This window comes from Pantherophis guttatus, chromosome 3 (assembly GCF_059756535.1).
Source record: "Pantherophis guttatus breed Tessera chromosome 3, ASM5975653v1, whole genome shotgun sequence".
Taxonomy (NCBI): Eukaryota; Metazoa; Chordata; class Lepidosauria; order Squamata; family Colubridae; genus Pantherophis; species Pantherophis guttatus.
This window is the reverse complement of record NC_142065.1, coordinates 14,882,862-14,903,601: the sequence shown is the minus strand read 5'-3', so window position 1 is coordinate 14,903,601 and position 20,740 is coordinate 14,882,862. Positions and strand designations below refer to the sequence as shown.

Sequence of the window (20,740 nt, the reverse complement as noted above, 5' to 3'; positions counted from 1 at the left end):
TTAGGTTGATCAAATAATGAAAAATACTTCACTGTTATGCAAAGAACAGGAACAACAACAAACCCAGTAAACATTCAGCACAATTTGAGTGAGCACAGACCATTTTTAAACAAAAGATAATTTATGGTGTACACAGAAATATTAATTTAGTAGTCTATATCAATTTGCCTATGGAGAAATTTTTTTTAAAAAGTGGAAATCTAGCTGCTTGATCAGGCCCATAAATATAATAAAGTTCATCATTGAAAATTACAAAAGGCAGCTCCATTTCCTCACCTGAGCAAAATTGATCAAAGAATGTCTAGGCACTTGAAATTCTTCGGATGCTATGTACTATGTTTGCTTGGCATAGGAAGATTGGCAATAATCACAATCAAGAGTTGCTACCAAAGTCCAGTCTAAACTGAAAAGTGAAATGAATTTAGAGATTTCAGCTGAGGTGAAACATTGAACTTTAAGGCACTCAGATAAAATTGGTGACATTTCTTTGGGCAGAAGCCATTTAATTCTTAAATTGTTATCAAGTATCACCAAAATCAAAATTCAGTAGAAATGTAAGAGCTCCTCCTTAACATTAAAATTTTGAAGATAAACATTTTGATTTGACTATCAATAGGTAGGTAACTAACTCGGGTGTCAAATTCAATTTCATTGAGGGCCACATCGGGATTGTGTTTAACCTCAGGGGGCCGGGGGTAGTGGCCAAGATGGGTGTGGCCAGCCCAACGTCACTCATGTTGGGGGTGCCTAGTGAGCACTTTGCCCCGAGCACTTTGCCAGTGAAAAGAGGCTCCCGAGCTCTGTTTTTGGCTGCGACTGACTCCTGCAACCATCTGCTAGCGAAAACAGAACTCGGCCCTCCCTAGCTCCATTTTCATTGGCTAAGGCACCACGGGCCGGTCCTTTGCTGTTTCCAGGGTGGCCCTGCAGGCCAGATCTAAGCACCCCGCGAGCCGGATCTGGCCCCTGGGCCTTGAGTTTGACACCCCTGAACTAACTCATCCTTAGGTCCTTGTGTACTGCCTTTTCTTACATGAAATTGTTTTTTGTGATAGACCTTCTAAACAATTGCCATAGTCACTGATGTCTTCTCCTTTTAAATTCTAGATTCCACAGGCCATAGAGATTTTCTTCTGCGAAGAATTTGTCTACTTTTTTGATATCCACTACTGAACACGCATCAGGGAAAACATGAAGGCCTTTCTCTGAAGTTCAGTCTATGAGAAGCTGATGTTTCAGGTTCTGGGAAGACTGCAGATTCTATCTCTGTAGCTCATATTCAAAAACGATCTAATCCGACGAAGGCCGGCACCTTGGAGCTGCAACCCTCAAGGTGTGGGAGAATTCACTGACAATATTGAACTCATCCAAAAGGAAATGACTGCATTCCTTTGCTACTTGTTTTAAACTGAATTGCTGCATATCTTGAGAAAGGAGATGTTGTGCATGTACAGGCTCTACCATTCCAAGGCCTCTGACATAATGGACATAATGGACATAATGCACACCATCATTCAGTATTATCATGGTGACGAGACATTGGGAACTTATCACGATTAGTTTGTACAAAACACTTAAGTTCATGTTCTACGAAGTTATTTACTATATTGTTTCTTTTCTTTTTTTTATATATATATAATGTCTAACAAAACACTTTTTTTTTGAACTCCTGTTCATTTTTTTTTTTTGTTAATTAAATGATTACTTACTGCAGAAAACAATTCCGCAGACTTCCATGTTTTATGGGATTTAGCATCAGAATTTAAAGGAACATGGGAAACGATTTGATTTCTTCTCTCTCTCTCTCTCTCCCCCTCAAGCAAGTTTTATATTCGCAGCTTCCGTTTTCCGGAAGTGTAGGACTGCAAAAATAGATGGCATTGGGTCGATTTGTATTGTGGTAACTGAAAATTAGTTCATTGGAAAAATGGTAGTTGAAGGGTGAGGACCTATTTTAGGCTACTATTATTCAAAAGGACAGGATTAAAATGCAGAACATTTGTGTGTGTGAAATGGTTGCAATCTGTTTGTTTGCACAACAGCCTACCTTAATGGAGAAAGAGCTCCTACCAGAAGAGCTATGGAAGTAAATGAGTAAAATAAATAAATAAATAGAACAGGGGTGTCAAACTCACATGATCACATTGTTGTCATGTGACGTAGCGTGACTTTTTCCCCCTTCACTAAAACGGGGGTGGACGTGGCTAGCACGTGACACATCTGGCCCACATGCGGGACATGAGTTTGACACCCCTGAAATAGAACATCTGAATCCTGATGTAAATTAGTTTCCACAATACGCACAACCACAATTGCTTGGGTATATGGGTATGTGTTGAATGCAGTTGTACACCCAATGATTTCAGATCACTTCCCACCAATACTTTTAGGTACGTCTTGCAAGAGTAAAATCAAGGGACAAAAATACATAATGTTGCAAACAGAGTGTTACAGCACATGTCTAATTTCTTCCGTCAGAATTACAAATCCTCCGCTTGCAGACAAAATGCAAAGAGCAGCTGAATAAAACCATGGTATGGAAAATGCAGACCTATGCAATCATTAATCCATTCAGGTAGACATAATGCATGAGGCATAAACAGCAGCCAGCTAGAAATTACTAATCTCATAAACAGCTCTCTGTTGGAAGACCTGAAAATCAGGTTAGGGATAGATCATGGGTCTATGGCAGGGGTCTCCAACCTTGGCAACTTTAAGATTTGTGGACTTCAACAAGTCTTAAAGTTGTCAAAGTTGGAGACCCCTGGCCTATGAGGGCTGCTAAAAGTTAAGAACTACTTGAAGGAACATAATCAATCAACCAATCAACCATCAATTCATCACAAACAACTAGCTTTGATAGATAATCATGTGACAGCATCTGATTGATCACAAGTAGTGCAAACCTGAGTTGAGGCATTAAAAATGATGTCAGAGAAAAGAATAAAACATACAGTAAACTCATGCCACACAGTCAAATTCTCAACAGGACTAACACTGTCTCTCTCCAATGCACTTCTGAGTGAATTATTAATATATGTACTGAGTCTGGTTTATGCATGCTTAAAAATATTCTGGTTTTTGCATTATGCAAGATGTTATTCATAAATATTTTGCAGTTTATATGCGTGAGTAATCCCCACTCCTAATTTGGGAGGATGATTATGCTGAAGTGTTTCAAAGGTCTACTATCCTTAAAGTCCTGGGCTACAGTTTCATACATATTGAACAGTTGGCTTTCCTTTTCCATAATTCATTTTAATTGGGAGAACTTTTGTGCAGAAGAGATCCCTATAGATTACTGTTTACTGAAACTGAAATCAGAGTTGACGAAATCATAACAAGCTGCTATCTCAATACAAAGTCACAGTATCTTCAGAATATATACAATCATTCAGAAATTCTTCAAAAAGAGACATGTGCATCAGCGCAGGTAAGACTCAGGCCCTTTGCCTGTTCTATTCTAATTTTCGGTTTCAAGAAAGCTGAAGACAACAAAGAAAGGAGACGAGGGAGGGAAAGCTTTGGATCCAGTGGAAATAATGATTGACAAGTCGGCTCTCTAATCAGAATAATTTGCAATTGCACAATCCCTGATCATTTCGTTCAGTGAAAAGAGAAGAGGTGATACCTAGATAAGAAAAGTCCCACCTCATTATAATCTCCTTTGTGCCAAAAAAAAAATGTTGCTGAGTCTTCTCTCATCTCTTTGCATGTCTAAATTATATTAAAGTAACCAAAATGTCTTTACAATCCCCATGGCGTGTCACAACTTTTGAGCTGTCCTAATGTTTGGAAAGAAAGTCACTTGAAGAGACTAGAAGCATTTGAAATGTGGATTTACAGGCGGCTGGGTTGACAAAATCAGAAATGAGGAGGTGATAAGCCGCCTGGCAAAGCCAAGGGAAATCATCAAAACCATTAAAAAGCGAAAGTTAGAATAGTTTGGACATGTGATGCAACACCCGGAAAAATATGGCATACTTCATTTAATCCTCCAAGGAAAGATTGAAGGCAAATGCGGTCCGGGCAGAGGGAACATCATGGCTTCAAAATCTAAGGGACTGGTTTGGACAAAATTCAGCAGCACCTTTTTGTACGGCTGATAAAAATAGGATCACCAACATGATCTCCAAAGTCCGATGATGGATATGGCACAAAAAGGAGGAGGTTTGGAAAGTGAAAGTTGAAAAATTTGACACGCCCTATAAGTGATCACCCAACTCCAGCGGCCTCTGGATAGCATACATAGCACCTGGCTCATGTGCTATGATGCTGGCTCATGTCTAACATGGAATTGACAGGTCCACCCAGATCCATCAGAACACTTGCAGGCATTCAGAAAAAGCATCACCATTTTACCTGTTCCCCTTAACTACTCCCCTCTCCTCTTTTTCACAATCATTCTTCACCACCCTCACTGTGCAGCTTGACACATTCTCTCCTGAAAGAAATTACAGGTAGGTAATTTAAAAAAAAAAATCAGAATGTGGCTCAACTGCTCTTCCCCAGATTATGCTCTCTATAAAATTTGCTCTGCCCAATTCACATGAATGCATTTAACTTTCAAAAAAATCTGTTTTTTCCCCCATGCTTGATTGGGGATTAGGCTTTACTGTTTTCTGAATGTTAGCCAGGCTTTGGTCACCTTGTAATGTATGGCCATACATGCAGCAGTATTTCCAAATCTGAGGAGCTCTCCCAAGGGGCTGATTTCAACTCCTGGAGTTTTACAACATGCTACTACTGATAATACTATCAGGATCAAGTCTATGGAACAAAAAATTCCCCACTTGAGAAAGTTGTTCTAGAACAGGGCTGTCAAACTCACGGCCCGCGGACCGGATGCATCACACGCTGGCCATGCCCATGCCCGGTTTAGCAAAGGGGAAAAAGGTCCCAATACATCACGTGGCACTGCCATGACGACACAAGTTTGACACCCCTGCTCCAGAATGATCTGATTTGGATTTAATGTTTTGTTTGGCCAGTACATACATCCTTAGAAATTTGTAATTTCTCCAGCATTGCAGTCACATTTCTTGTCCCAAAGGTGCTTTTCCTGGATGGAAATTGGACTTTCTTGTTTTTTCTTTTGAAGACGTTTCACTTCTCATCCAAGAAGCTTCTTCAGCTCTGGCAGGATAGTGGGGAATGGAAGGATTTATATTCCTTGCAGACAGCTGGTCATTTGCATCCTTTTAGAGGGTCGTTGAAGCACTTGGGGGTTTATCTGTGTCCTCAGGGTCACCTGAGTGGTGCTCCTGGTTCCGAAGCGAAACGTCTTCAAAAGAAAAAACAAGAAAGTCCAGTTGCCTTCTGAAAAAGCAACTTTGGGACAACCATGACCTGGATGACTGAGAATCTCTATAGAATAGAATCGCTATACAATTTGGGATGAACACCCTTTAAATGGTGTAGGAGTAGGAATAGATTTCCAGAGGAAAAAATGCAGACTACAGGAACCAGGAGCACTACTCAGATGAACCTGAGGACCTGGATGACTGAGAATCTCTACAGACTTTTAGTCGCATTTCTTATTCCATGTTGAGGAATTGAAAAGGCTGCCTTAACTGCTGATTGGAGCAATCTAACCCCATAATATATAAAAATAATATATTTATGACATATTACTGCATGGGGGATTGCTGTGTAGCTATTTTCCAAGCTCCAATCTGCTTTGACCACGTCAATCCCCTTTAGCAGAATGAAGATGTAAGGAAAGACCTGGATTGAGAGCAACCTAGAACTAAGGAGAAATTTCCTGACAACAAGAACAATTAATTAATGGAACGACTTGCCTCCAAAAGTTGCAAGTGCTCCTTCACTGGAGGTTTTTAAGAAGAGATTGGACAACCATTTGTCTGAAATTGTATAGGGTCTCTTGCTTGAGCAGGGGTGGGAATAGAAGACCTCTGGTCTCTCTCCCAATTTTATTATTCTGTTAATCTCCCACCTGCTGTGCCAGAGATGCATACATTAACTCTATGTATAAAGTCACAGAAGCTGGAGGTGAGGCTTTTGGTGGATGTGTGCATTTCCATCTATTGTAGGACTAAGAGATGTGCACAACAGATTTTCATATTAGTCCCTTAAATAAGAAAATGCTTGCAATCTCATCTCCTATCCCTTGAAATTCTAACAAATTGAGTTGATTTGAATCAAAATTCAGGAGGACCACCTAGTGGGAATAAAAATTAGTGCAGAAAGAGTTCTCAAAGTAAATTGCATCCAACTCAGCTCCATTGGATGAAATCACAGAAAGTCTAATTGCAGGTTAGCCATTAGGGTGTAAAACGATTAAAGAATTTCCAGTTGAATGAGCATCTTCCTTTAAAAATATGATTCATCCATTAAGGTTAAGCTTTCAATAAAAATACTGCTCATTATTGGAAAAAAAAGAGGAAATGTTTAATGTTTTAGTTCCTTAATTTGGAAATTCAGAATACCTTAGTTCTCATTGCTGCCATTAAATCCATAAAACTTTAGCTGTCAATCCTGTCCATCCAATTACATTGTCAGAAAAAGATGGTTCTCCTGATTTATCCTTTGTATCTCAAGTTGATTAATTTTTTGATCAATTTTATTAAAGTTCTCATTCCTATTAGATTATCAATTACATACAAACAATTCTACAGCAGATTTCTAGATTTGGGGAAATAAAACCACAACAGCAGAGAGGCAGATTTAATATCTGTGTCAGTTTCAATTGTTAATGCAGTAGTTATGGGGCCACCTGATTTAGCATGCAAAAAACAGAGAATATTTGTACCTCAGGGTTACCTAGTTTGGGTATTAAAATGTCTTCAAGGAAACAACCAACCTCAGCACCAAGGACTCCTTGCAAAATACTGCATAGTTATCTTCTAAATGGAAATAGACTTCTCTAGTTTGTAAACAAGTTCTCAAGCTAGTAGGAACCATCAATTTTTGCTGGAGGATTCTCCTGTTAACCTTTGAGTGTACAAGAATGGAGTCCCCCCCCCTCAAATCCCCCTATTTCTAACTACATAAATAGGGTTAGTTCAAACTTAGTTGCACTTGGAATCAATAAAGCAGAAATGGCTTCAACTCATTTTTCACATTGATTTCAATGGAAGATAATTGTAAGCAAGATAGGTTGGACCCAGGGGTGAAATGCTCCTGGTTCAGACTGGATCGCCTGATCTGGTAGCGATAGAGGCGGGTGGTTCGGAGAACCGGTAGCAAAAATCCCTGCCCCCCCCCATGCCCAGCTGAGCCGCGCAATCATCAGAGGCTTTTTTTTTAGTTTTTAAAAGCATTTTTTCTACAACCTCTTTGGCCGAAAAATGCTTTTAAAAGTAAAAAAAAGCCTCTGATGATTGTGCGGCTCAGCTGGGATCGTCAAAGGCTTTTAAAAGCATTTTTTTTTTACAACCTCTTCGCCAAAGAGGTTGTAGAAAAAACAGTTTTACAAGTAAAAAATAAATAAATAACCACACTCACCCAGTCACATTACCCCCCCCACCAAGCCACGCCCACAGAACCGGTACTAACAAATTTTAGATTTCACCACTGGTTGGACCTAATGCACAGTACCTTTGGTGGAGTATGAGATCGTGATCCAGAAAACCACAATCTGACAGGATAAAAAATAGATAGCTCCAGAGAATATTGAACACATTGAACACTGATAATGGCTATTCCATAAAAGGCAACAGTGAGAATACAGAATCAACATAAATCTGAGAGGCCTAGCATGATTCAAGGATTCAAGCCTGAGGGGGCTGCTACCTAAAAAAAAAATTCCTAATATGGTCATTTTGTCTTGGTAAATCAGCAAAGGGGAACTTGATACCCTAAAATGTTTACTTGCTTATTTATTTTTCATATTTTAAACCTAATATATTTATTTATTTATGACATTTACTTGCTGGCCATCTCATGATTCAGGCAATTCTGAGAAGCTATAAAAAAAAATAAAATTAGAAATAAACCCCAGAAGACATGTCATCAAAGGGAATAACAACCAACCACCTTCCTCCACCCACAGACATACCCCGTTTCCCCCAAAATAAGACATCCCCTGATAATAAGCCCAATCAGGCTTTTGAGTGCATGGCAATAAGGCTTATATTGCGCTTATTTCAGGGTTCAAAAAAATATAAGATAGGGTCTTATTTTCGGGGAAACACGGTAGGAAGTAGACAAAAGGCCTCTCAGTTACCCCAATACAGGGCTTGGGGAATAGCTATGTTTTTCATTCTCCTTCAAAGCTTGTTCAGGTGAGCAACATGCAAATTTTCAGAGGGGTGCTGTTAAAAGGGAGCAAGAGCTAAAACCGAGAAGACTCACCTCCTGGGTCTTGCTAGATGACATTGCTCAATTGATGGGACCAGGGGCAAGCCAACTCTGATACATCTGATAGGGCAGGCAGAACCAGGCAGTGACAATCCTTATGCTAGGGTTTATGAAATGTAGGTATTAAAGGTGACAAGCGGCAGCTTGAATTGCACCTGGAAGGTAACTGACAAATTAATGCATTGCATACAATATGGGTGTTACATTGGTATGAGCTATAACTTCCAAGTGTTTTTTTTTTTAAAGAGACCTCAGGTAGAATACCTTTCACTAGTCCTGGGATGGCAAACCTATGGCACACGTGCCACAGGTGGCACGCGGAGCCATATTAGTGGGCACGCCAGCTCAGCTCTGGGGCCCATGCGCGCACTGGCCAGTTGATTTTCGGGCCTTCTGGGCCCACCAGAAGTAGGGAAACAGGCTGTTTCCTGCCTCTGGAGGACCTGGGGGGGGGGGAAGGCCCGTTTTTCTTTCTTACCTGGCTCCAGATCCTCTCTGTGTATCTGGGAAGGGCGAAAACAGCCTTTCCCACTCCCTTGGAGGCCCTACAGAGGCTCAAAGGGCCCATTTCCCCACTCCCGGTGGGACAGGAAGTGACGTTTTTTCCTGTCCCCAGCCTCCAGAGACTCCTAGAGAGGCTCCTAGAGAGGTTCTGGAGGCTGGGGACAGCAAAAAATGTCACTTCCTGTCCCACCGAGAGTTGGGAAATGGGCCCTTTCAGCCTCCGTAGGGCCTCCAAGGGAGTGGGAAAGGCTGTTTTCACCCTTCCCAGATACACAGAGAGGATCTGGAACCAGGTAAGAAAGAAAAACGGGCCTACCAGGCCATCATGTGCCAGGAGCGGGGGGGGAGGGGGTTGCGCATGCATGCGCGTGGGCACGTGCGCGTACAACCCTCCCCCGCCCCCCCTCTCCTGGCACGCGATGGCAAAAAGGTTAGCCATCACTGCACTAGTCCATCCATGAGATGACCAGTATATAAGGGTACAGCTGCCATACAACATGGACTTACTTATATGAAGGTTTTCCTGATCACAGGAAAGGGTTCAGCTGGCTTACATCGGCTTACTTATATGAAGGTTTTCCTGATCACAGCTTCTATCAGCTGTTCAAGCAAGAACTGGGAGTCAAGGAGGACTCACATTATGCACCAGGCTTGGACAGGACAGTGGAGGATCTCCAGAATGCTGAGATTCAAACACATACAGCCACTCAACCTTGCCAGGGTTTTGTTTGAGCTTGTTTCTCCCATCCAATCTCTGTGCTCACCGATTTGCCGTTGGCTCAGGAAGATACCATGATCAAAGTATTGAAAAGAAATGAAAAACATCCAGGACGGTTGCACTTTTGCTATCCAGACACTGCCACAGGTCATCAGCAAAAGTAATCAATGCCATCTCCACACTACGCCCCTGGATGAAAACCCCATACCTCACACTAATGGCTTGTGTAGGTAGAAACTCCTAAATTATAATTACATAAATATAATTGAGCAATATATGATGAGTATAATAAGCTATATTTATAAAAGAAAAGTGGTAATTTGGATCATTATGTCACCTCTCTGTTTTACCTATTTGCCTATAAGCTTAAAAATTGTCTATATTTTCAGTGTTTATCCAAAGAAAAATCTATTAGACTTTTATTACTCTGTTAATATGCCATTCAAATGGGAATTATATTATAAGCAAAATCATTAACTTTAAGACACCTGGCAGATATTGTCTTTTCTCCCTGAAACCTGATTTAGTAGTTTTTTTAAAAAACTGGAAAAAGTGGAAGAACATGAACTCCTATACTTCATGGTTATACTTATAACCATTAAAATGTGACTTTCTATGAAAATACAATATGTAGAAAATTTATCTCTATAAAATTACATTAGTATTACATAAGAGGGAAGCATTTAAGCCATCATTTCATTACCTACTCAGAGTAATACATTAAATTAAATGTATCCCCAAATATAGATTTCTTTATACAACTGCCTCAAATGACAGAGGAAAAATTACCACCAATTTTTCTTTACCAGCCTTTTGTTAAAAAAAATACTTTAATCTTCTAAAATACAATTTTCTATAATTTTAAAAATCCACTTACAATACAGCTGAAGGATAGAGTTACAATTTTAGACCAGCAATTTCAGTTAAAATTATTATGGCAGAGAACTTGGAAAAAACCTTCATAAAACCTTTAAATTAATTTTTTTAATCTCTAAAGATTTCTAATTATCATATACTTAGTATATTGCTATTTTAATGGTAAAATTATGAAAATATTAAATGTATCTGTTGAACCTGCATATTGAATTTAGATTTACTCTCTGTTAAAGAAATTCAGTAAAATCAATAAGTCAACACACAACAAATGTATTCATTATATGATAAATTTTATCCAGTAATTCCTCAAGGACAATAGTCCTGAGAACACAGAACAGATCCAATTATCTCTTTCCTATTAGTTATTTCTGAGATTTTAAAAAAACAACCTCAGAAACTACAAAAGAAGACATGGTATGGCTGGACATTGTGCAGGATAAAGAGGAACATTAAAACTTCTGAAGGATTTAATCCACATTGGTCCCACATTATGTCCCAAACATAATGGCAAAAAAATAGTTTATTTTATAAGTTATTGGTCAAGAAACTGAATTTCTCAGAATATACAGAATTGGATTTTAGATTGCCTTTTGTAAATTAGATCCAAGTCATCTAAAGTTATTTATGACTACGTTCTATGAATATCAGTTGTAGTTAGGTGGCCATTGTATATTAGGAATATCTCCAATATTGCTTTTATAGTGGCATTAAAAAAATTAACAAAATCCTTATCCTGAATGAGTTACAATAACAACTGAATTTTTTTCATCAAAATTGTTTGCTCTTTATAATTATGTCTAACCAATAATGTCCCAGAGATAAATTTACTGGTCACATTAAAATGCAGTATAAATATATACATTTTCATTTTTTACATTTACATTCTACATTATGTTACAACTTTCTATCTTCTGCCATAAAAAGTGATTGCAATCCTTTGCGAACATTAAGCAATTCTTCTTCATGCTGTGATAAAAAAAATAAACAAATTTATTTTTAAAAATAATTTCCCAAAAACTCTGTTTAAAGTTACGTAATGAATACAGAATTGAATAGATAACAATATTTACCATTTCCTTAAGAAATTTATTTTGAATCCCATCAATATCTTCTTTCAAAAAATGTACCTAAAATGCATACAAAAAAATTATTTACTCTGAAGCAAACTTGAATCTATAATTGATAGGAAGGGTAAATCAATGGTTTTACAATGTTTCCAACACACATTCATTCACTACTCTGTAACAAAGTTTCAAGAGTCATAACCACTTTTTTTAAAGGTTCAGAGTTAGCCCTCTTCTTTCATTTCCTTTTTAGTTCCCAAATCCACATTTTCTCTGTTTCCAAAAATTCAAACAGAAATCTTTGAGGGAGATGGTTAGTTCAGAAATGTGATGAACAAAAAAGAAAAAAAAATCCAAATAAAAGTGGTAATATGCCTCCATGTTTTAAGCGATCCCTATGTTTTTCAATAATTGTTCTGACTTTGCTTGTAAGACTAAATTACTAATTATCTTGTCTACTGATTGTAGGGAAAAAAATGAGAACGGTAATAGACATATAAATTCCTCCAGGGCGGACATTTTACTACAATTCTGTATTGGGAGTGATTCAGAGACCAGAAAAAATCATGGCAGAACTATTTACTGATAGTCAAAGCTGATTCAAAAAAACTATGGTAACTGAACAGAGAAACAGCAGTTAGCACACGCTGTGATTGGGAAATTATGCTCACAGATGCCAACAATATACTTGCTGAATCATATTCCACCTGTGGGACTACCCTAAACACTATATATAATTAAACACAGGTTGAAAGCAGGTGAGTACCACTAGTTATGAGGCAGGAAAACAGGAAAGGTTTTATTTTTTATGTTCCAGAATATTGAAGGAAGGGAGGGAGGGGAGGCTGCATTGACTCATTGTTTCACAAGGAAAATTTAATATTCATACTAGGTTTGCAACATAAACACTAATAATTGGTACAAGCAGTAGAACATTCACACCATATTAACTTTTTTGGGTAGTAGCTATTTCAATTTGCAGAATTTTTTTTGTATATTGAAAGTAGGTGTTAAAAACAGTATGTTTAGAAGAGAAGTGTATTTTAAATGAACTGTATTTTGACCAGCATAAACATAACCTTGCTTATTCAAGTTAATTTCTTCCTTGTTTTATCAATGAAACCCTAAGTACTTTATTTTGTGCTAGTTAATGATAAGGACCTTCCTGCTCTGATCCCAATTAGATCATTATTTCCCTCTTTTGCCTTAACCCAGGGCTATCAAACTCCCGGCCTGCGGGCCAGATGTGTCACACACTGGCCACGTCCATGCCTGGTTTAGCGAAGGGGAAAAATTCTCGATACGCCATGTGGCGCCATCATGACAACGTGAGTTTGACACCCTTGCCTTAACCAGTTGTCTGCTAGTTATTTTACAAAGCAGGTAATCCTCACTAATATATAACCTTCCCTTGCTGGTGCCTTAAATATGCACCTGATTTATTCTGAAGGCAGGAAGAGGGGAAGGCTAGTCAACTTTCCCCAAAAAATCAGCCCATTGTTGGTAGATTTGCTATGGCTGACCTTTCTTGCTATTCCCCATGTCTACAAGAACTGAATGGGAAAAGAACTTTCCTATGTAAATATACAGAAGTTTAATGTAATATAAATGTTTGCTGATTTTGTTCATTCTGACTTCTGAACTGAACTGAATTATGATCACCTCAGCCAGCCACAAGGAGAAATACATACCTGAGATAGAAAAATATTTTCCTCTTGATCAGCAGTATGGTAAATGTTCTTCTCAAATGAAGTTCTAAGATTCTGAAGTCTAAGAAGGCATAGATCAAACCAATATTTGAGTTATTTGCTTTGACATAGAGAAAAATATTCATAATTAAAAATACTTGTTTTCATTTTATTCTAGTTAAACTTATAGTCACAAGAATGCAGCCCTTCTGGATCAAGGCCAGCTGCTTTAGCAATCTGTTATTACTGTGAGCGAAATAAATGCTCAGAGGAATGGGAGCACATTAGCAAAATAGAAACCTGGAAGGAATGTGTGTGTTATATTGTGAATCAATGTCAATAAGTGAGCCGAAATTCTAGGATTATGAAAAATTTTCTTAAATAAAAAAGATAACAACTGGGACTACCATGGCTGTCTTATGCCATAATTTATCAACTTTGATTTTTAGATATTATTACATTTTAAGCCTCCTAAGGAATGTACATTAATGGTTTTTAAAAGTATAATTATAACAACTATAACTACACTGAGAATGTCTGTCAGGTTTCCAAGTAATAAAACCCATTCAAAAAAGAAATAGGCAAAGTCCATCTTCAAAACAAATTTCTTTTTGTTTAGGTAGGCATCAAATTGGGAAAGACTGTTGTAATTCCAGACCTGACACAAACCACATAATATTGAAAATTAGAAACATCCCACAAAAGTCACATTCCCCAATAAAAGCAAAATCAACATTGCTGATCTCATCAAACTCCACTTTCAGCTCTCAGCAGGGACAGCCTCCGTTGCAGAGATGGGTTTCAACAGCTTCTGACCAGTTCTGGAGAACCGGTAGCAGAAATTGTGAGTAGTTCGGAAAACCGGTATATACTACCTCTGACTGGCCCCGCCCCCTCTATTCTCTGCCTCCCGAGTCCCAGCTGATTGGGAGGAAATGGGGATTTTGCAGTATCCTACCCCTGGAGTGAGGAGGGAATGGAGATTTTACAGTATCCTTCCCCTAGAGTGGGGAGGGAATGGAGATTTTACAGTATCCTTCCCCTGCCACGCCCACCAAGCCACACCCACACAACCTGTAGTAAAATTTTTGAAACCCACCATAGCTCCGTTCCCAAGGGAAAGAAGATCACCTAGGCAAAACAATGATCACTATCTATTCCCTCCTCCCACCCTAAGAATGTGACGAGCCCGAAAAAAACCCATTACAAAACAGAGAAAAAGAGAAGGAATAAACGAATATAATATGAAGCTAACTAAAATGGCTACACAAATGCCAATTTCAGGTTCGACAATGTCTTTGTTGTACTATAATAAAAAGGAAATATACTAACCTCTGCTGCTCATTTTTGTTGTAAGTGCTAAATGTTTCAAAATGCTTCTTTGAAAAATTCTAAAAACAGCCAACGTGAAATACAAATTTGAATTTCATTAGTCTTTGATCATAAACCAAAATATAACTTTACTGCAAACTGTAATATAATGTTACTTTTACCAACTGTGATGATTTCATGCTCTATTTTAATTATTTGCTTACAAGAATTTCTGCTTAGGCCCATAAATTTTCAGATAGCATAATGAAGTCAGCATGGATTGCCATTTTTATTGAGCAGCTCAGACTTGGTAAAATGTGTGGTGAAGTAAGAGATATAGTGAATCATGATCATATTAAATCTCAAAGGATGATGTCATTCTTTAAAAAAAAAAAAACTGACTCCAGTCTTGAAAATTTTAATCCAGATACTCATACTGAGGCTTTTGAGTTGCACCAAATAAAAAATGGGCCAGTGTTGATAGTACTAGCAGTTACAAGTTAGTACTGCCGCTGGAAAGCATTTTGTCTCTTTCCTGTTTAGAAGTGGGTCAATTCCAAGCAGTGGTTGGGGAAACAAAGCTATGGAGCAATTTACTACTGCTGGAATGCTTTAGTACAATTAGTTGCAAAATTTTGTTTTATAGTCTGTGACATCAAAGCTAGACTTAGAAGGTGGCTAGTATGTTTTCCTTTTTTGTACCAATTTAAATAATATATTTTTAAATATTTAATATTTTTAAAAAGACATTAATTAAAATACAATGTTCAGGTAATTTAATATTTTTGTAAAAGAAAATAACATACTGAAAAATCTTTCTCGATATTTCTCAATATTTGTGAATCTCTTTCAAAACTTTCAAGTTCTTTCAGGAGGCAGGAATGAAGATTTTCCAGCTGTCTGGATCTAGAAAAATATAAGCAAAAGTTAAATATACAACATATATAATAATAACATGAAACTCTGGGAATTCATTCTATACAAACCTGTGCTTATGTAATTCTCTTCCCATTGTATTCATATGCTGGTGAGTTGTTTTCATTGACTGTTTTGCAAAACAGTCAATTTTCTTTGATCGGCTCTAAAGATACAAAGGTTACATGATTATTACTTTCAAACTGAGTATGGATTGAAATAAAAAAAAAAGTTTTTAAAATTATGAAATCATACCGGTATCATGTCCATGTAACCTAAAAGTCGCAAATCTTCAATCATCCTGAAAGATTTTTTTCAAGATATACCATATGTTTGTCTGAAATGGGTTTCCTGCCTAAGTGGGGGGCTGGACTTGAAGACCTCCAAGGTCCCTTCCAACTCTGTTTATTCTATTCTATTCTATTCTATTCTATTCTATTCTATTCTATTCTATTCTATTCTATTCTATTCTACTCTACTCTATTCTACTCTACTCAATTCAAAAAGAGAGGGGGAGAGAGGGAGAGAGAATACATACATGGCAGTAATCATTTTAAAGAGAGTATAGAAAAATAAACCCGAAAACATCTAGTAAAATAAAAACTACTGCTTTATTTTTATATTCTTGCTATAGAAACGTCTGTGAGCAAAAATAATAAATTCCAATTTCTGTAATATTCTGAATAGACATGGAAATATGATCTTACAATGAGATTATAAAGAGTAACTTTTATAAAAGAGAATGAATGCTTGTTACACACACACACATATGCATGCACAAGCATGCATATTCATCGTTTCCAGCATATTCGAGACAAAGACAGTATACACTAAATATATACCTCCAAGAAAGATATAAATATTCACCTGTATTTTCCTAGCATATTCCTTATGAAGCGTCTGACAAATCATCTCTACATTTGAACAGTCTGCATCCCAGCCTTCCCCATCAAAAACAGATGTCTCATTGATAGAAAAAGTAGATAAGCTTTCAGATACTGAAAAAAAAAATATTTTAAAATTTAGATGTTGTTTATTCAACTGAATTATGCTTTTAGTACTAATGTGCCCTACAAGTCTTAACACATCGTCTTTAAAGAATATTAATAATCAATGGCTTAAGCAATTTTCTCCTAAGTATTGGGAGGAAAAGAACAGAAAAGCAGGAGGTCACTGCCTCTTTGGACCATTTTAGCAGGTTACCAGAGGGCTTTATTCTCTGAACAAAAAAATAATTACAGTCTCCTATAAAGAGAGTCAATACTAATATACAGAGGTCATGCTATTTTTGAACTGCAAGTTGATAAAAATAAATTCATGTAAAACCATTACTGATGATTCCCTTATTCAAAGTAACTTCTTGCAATTATTTTTATTTTGAGACAACAGATAAAAAAATTAAATTTTCTATTAAACTGCAAAATTATCCTTTATGGGGTATCTGCAAAAAAAAATACTCAAGTAGTCTGAAGATTATTGACTCTAGCAAATTTAAAATAAAATCAGAAGAGCTTGTAGACTGGTAGCATGGTCTTCGCAAATGGAAAAGTAACATAAAGTGACAGAAAGTGATGTAAATTAACAGGTTTATTATATGCCATATGTCTTCTGTCATTTCTTACTCCAATGATTTCTACAGCTCAATTTAAGCATCAGCTCACCTCTATAAGTGCTATCATCTGCTTTGAATAGCTTTCTAGGGAGAAGCTTTATTTTCCTTTCCTCCCTCCTGATTTCTTCTTCATCTGAATAATTTTCTGTATCTTCCTGATAGAGTCGTTTGAAATTAGGATGTATTATAGGTCCTTTAATAAGATTATATTTAAACACGTTACAAACAACACTAACAGTGCTGTTATGCACAGTTCAGACATCCTGAAGAGGATGTCTCCAAATAATGTGCAAACATGTTAGGAAAACTGCCACTGAATTTTTTTTAAATCTTCTTAGTAATGAAAAGTCCACTAGAAACTATAAATGGCAATACAAGAAGAGGTATTTGGGAAGGGAGGTGAATGGGCAATATTATGAAAAGAAACAGTCTTCATGCAGTGATTAGCAATAATGAGTTAAAGAAAATTGGGGTGGGGAGAACTTCTATTTTATTCATTTATTTACTAATCAGATTTATACAATGTCCATCTCACTTTCTAAATAACTCTGGGCAGTTTACAATTTTAGTAAAAGAGACTGTATTAAAGTAACTAGCCTGCACATGACCCGAAATATAGAGATTTTCATTCTCTGTATAGTTAAATTGTGGAATATCTGTATTTATAATTGTTTATGAAACTATACCAGATTCATGCACATCGGTAAGACATTCTTCATGCTGTAATTCTTCTCTGCTTCTGCAAGGTGTGGTTAATTGAGATGGAGGTAAAGAAGCCTAAAAATAAAGACATATTAACCAACCTAAACATTTGTAAGAGGATCAATTTGTAAATTGAGCTAATACCAATTCAAACCTTTCTTTTAAAACAATATTAATAAAGACATATAAAAAGTATTATCAAAAAGAACAGGGCTAATTTAATATTAATTTTCTGGAGTGCTGTTAACAAAGATATACAGTCCAACTAAAATTTAAACATTATTAATAGTAGAAAATCAAACATGGATATGTTATTTCCAATATATTTTTAAAGAATCCTGCTGATATTCTAGTTTATGTATAACCAGGGCTTACATTACTGAATTATGGTCTGTGATTCTAGAGAAGTTATAAGCAATTTAAAAATGATAAACCTACTGAAGATGGTACAAAACTGTTAAACCATGACTATTAAGTATATACTGTACCTTCATCTTTAGTAATCACTTCAGTGATTACTGAAGAAGACTTCAGGAGAACCCCCAAAAATACATCTATGATTCTTTAGGGAAAATGTAACCTTGCTTAAAATTGAACTATATCTCCAACACCCAGATCATTCCAGGGTTTAAGCATTCACCTGTTTGCCTTCAACCATCCAATACTTCTCTCCTGATATCAATTAAAATTTTCAAAATTTATCTGGGATATGGTGAAGGAAAACAAATAGAGCAGTTCATCATGTACTTACTAATATCACTGCAGCCCAAACCTACAGATCTGAAAGGTTAAAAACTATGAACTTTTGAAATACAGAGCAGAAGAATGTTCTGCAGAACCAAAAGGCAGGTTCCTAAGCTCTAGCATTTCTCTAATGCTTATTCCATTCTTTGTTTTATCACACAATTCTGTTCTTCCTGAACTCATTGCTTCTCGCTTATTGCTATACTGATGAAGTTGGCATATCTGAAGCATTTTCTTTTGCAAAAATATTTGTAGCAAAATGAACCCATTACACAATCTTGATTGTTTTCCTGAACAAATGTTCTGTTTCCCAGCATGCAGTGCTTGATTAATTGTGTCTGTCCTACACTACTGAAAATATCTTGAACATTGGATATGGACACATGTATATTTTCACACAAGTGTGAATATGGACATAGAAATTTGGTAATATCTGCTGAAAATTCCTTGTACGAAGTACAGAAATCAAAGAAATGAGCAACTGTTAAATGGATATCCAAGACATGGCATTACTATTATTACCCTGTACATCAAAGTGAGGTTCAAAGTATATCCCATACCTTGAAAAAACTCATCTGAAAGAGACTTTTTCTCTTTCATAATTTAGATTCTTCTTATATACATTTATACGTCTATAAGATTTTATTCTAAACTGGGTTCTTAATAATTTGACATTCGTAAAAGTGTGCTTTTACATTTCAAAGATAAAGTGCAAATCATTCTTTTTATGTAAAACGAAGCAATATATAAAAGGCAAGTAGGATGCTTTTTTTTATAAAAAAACAATTTTGGATCATTTAAACTGAACTTATGTTAGTAACAACAACAGAATTATATTAGATAAAACCAATTTATCAAAAAAGATCAAGATTATCTTGACAATATTATACCTCTCTTCTACTGTTCATGATATTTTCAGATATATCTTCTATTTCTGTATGAAATGATTTATTTAAAAGGCCGCTTGTAATGCTCACTGCTTCATCAGTGTCACAGATTTTGTCCTTAGCGATTTCTGAATTGTTATAATTGATAAATGGTTTTTTCCTACTGAAGGGGCTAACGTTGGACTACAATAAAAACATAGTTAATAGTAGTGAGTACACAACCATATAAATGTAATAATATTCTCCAATTTAAGAAACAACAGAAATGTTTAAGGTTGCAATCCTATTCATTATTTTCAGTGTATAAAGTCTTACTGAAAGAATACATTGCAAGCCTGAAATTCTAAATACATTCATTCTGCAATTAAGCTTATGATTGTTCTGTAAAAACTTTGTAGAAATATGAACTCCCAGTATGATTAATTGCACATTGCAATTCCAATATTCTTAATTATCACCATCCAAATTATCTGTGGAGAACAGAAGCAGAAATGAAAATGTAGGCTCTTCTACATTGATTCTAAATTCATTTAAACTTTTAGCAAAGATAAAAAGTAATCTTAGTGCCTTTATTCTTAATTCCAAGGGAAGTTCTGATGGCTTCTGCACTCTCTTCTTTTAAAAATTAGCTGAAAACATTCACATTTACTTGACATTTGTAGAATAACAACTGTTCCAGGATCTGAGTTGGGTAGGACCCCCCCATTACTTGCAAAAAAATTATATTTTATCCAAAATAAACCTCTGGATTGTATTTATTCTTTATAAACAGTGTTCAATTTATTGAGTTGGTTTTTATATGAAGATATTTTGTAATTCTTCTCTTTATTTATGTGGTTTGTATGCCACCTCAAATTGGCCAAATTCTAGGAGGACCCCTCTGTACCATTTTGGGTTTATAGTATCAGTGCAGAAGTTTGGAAGTTTTAAATTAATATTTAAATTAATATTAATATTAAATTAATAAATTAAATTAAACTCACGGAGTGGAAAACTCATTTTAAAATAGTTTGTAAATATTTACCAAAGAAAGCGGACTTATCACAGGTGAGAGATCTTCAGCTTCAAATACCAGTTTTCTTCCCTTTTCAGGAAGATCCTTCAATAGTTCACTCTCTGAATTAATTTTTCCCATTGTAAAATCTTCTTTAATATTCTCTAAGGATTTCTCCTTTTCAGGTGTTAATTCTTCAAGATAGGACGATAAGGACGACCTTCTCACTGATATGTGCTCTTCAGCAGATTCTTCTGTATGTTTCTCATAACCTTAATAAATTCCACAAACAGATTTCAAAACATTGGCTATATGTTGTTGCAACATTAAATCAACCTTAACTATATGAGAGCCTCAGATGTGTATTCTCCTCTCTGGCACAGCTCAAATCAGAAGCTTCTGC

The 20,740-nt window shown here is 36.3% G+C and overlaps 2 protein-coding genes across 7 annotated transcripts in view; one reads left to right on the top strand and one right to left on the bottom strand.

Annotated features, from left to right (window-relative positions):
* The window catches only part of PHACTR3 (phosphatase and actin regulator 3), a 299,314-nt gene extending 297,596 nt beyond the window's left edge, over positions 1-1,718 (top strand). For all 4 annotated transcript variants that reach the window (XM_034433126.3, XM_034433124.3, XM_034433128.3 and 1 more), the window contains one exon: positions 1,108-1,718. In XM_034433126.3, coding sequence (XP_034289017.1) covers positions 1,108-1,123 — 16 coding nt within the window. In that variant the 3' untranslated portion in view covers positions 1,124-1,718. The remainder of the gene's footprint in view (positions 1-1,107) is intronic.
* An 8,621-nt stretch (positions 1,719-10,339) lies between these two features.
* Positions 10,340-20,740, bottom strand: part of SYCP2 (synaptonemal complex protein 2) — a 52,215-nt gene continuing 41,814 nt past the window's right edge. For 2 of the 3 annotated variants that reach the window (XM_060689601.2, XM_034433129.3), the window contains exons 35-45: positions 20,368-20,609; positions 19,347-19,526; positions 17,697-17,787; positions 17,060-17,203; positions 16,266-16,396; positions 15,470-15,564; positions 15,290-15,389; positions 14,505-14,563; positions 13,176-13,254; positions 11,491-11,547; positions 10,340-11,386 (exon numbers count right to left, since the gene is read on the bottom strand). In XM_060689601.2, coding sequence (XP_060545584.2) covers positions 11,315-11,386; positions 11,491-11,547; positions 13,176-13,254; positions 14,505-14,563; positions 15,290-15,389; positions 15,470-15,564; positions 16,266-16,396; positions 17,060-17,203; positions 17,697-17,787; positions 19,347-19,526; positions 20,368-20,609 — 1,250 coding nt within the window. In that variant the 3' untranslated portion in view covers positions 10,340-11,314. The remainder of the gene's footprint in view (positions 11,387-11,490; positions 11,548-13,175; positions 13,255-14,504; positions 14,564-15,289; positions 15,390-15,469; positions 15,565-16,265; positions 16,397-17,059; positions 17,204-17,696; positions 17,788-19,346; positions 19,527-20,367; positions 20,610-20,740) is intronic. The other variant, XM_060689602.2, reaches the window with a different exon arrangement.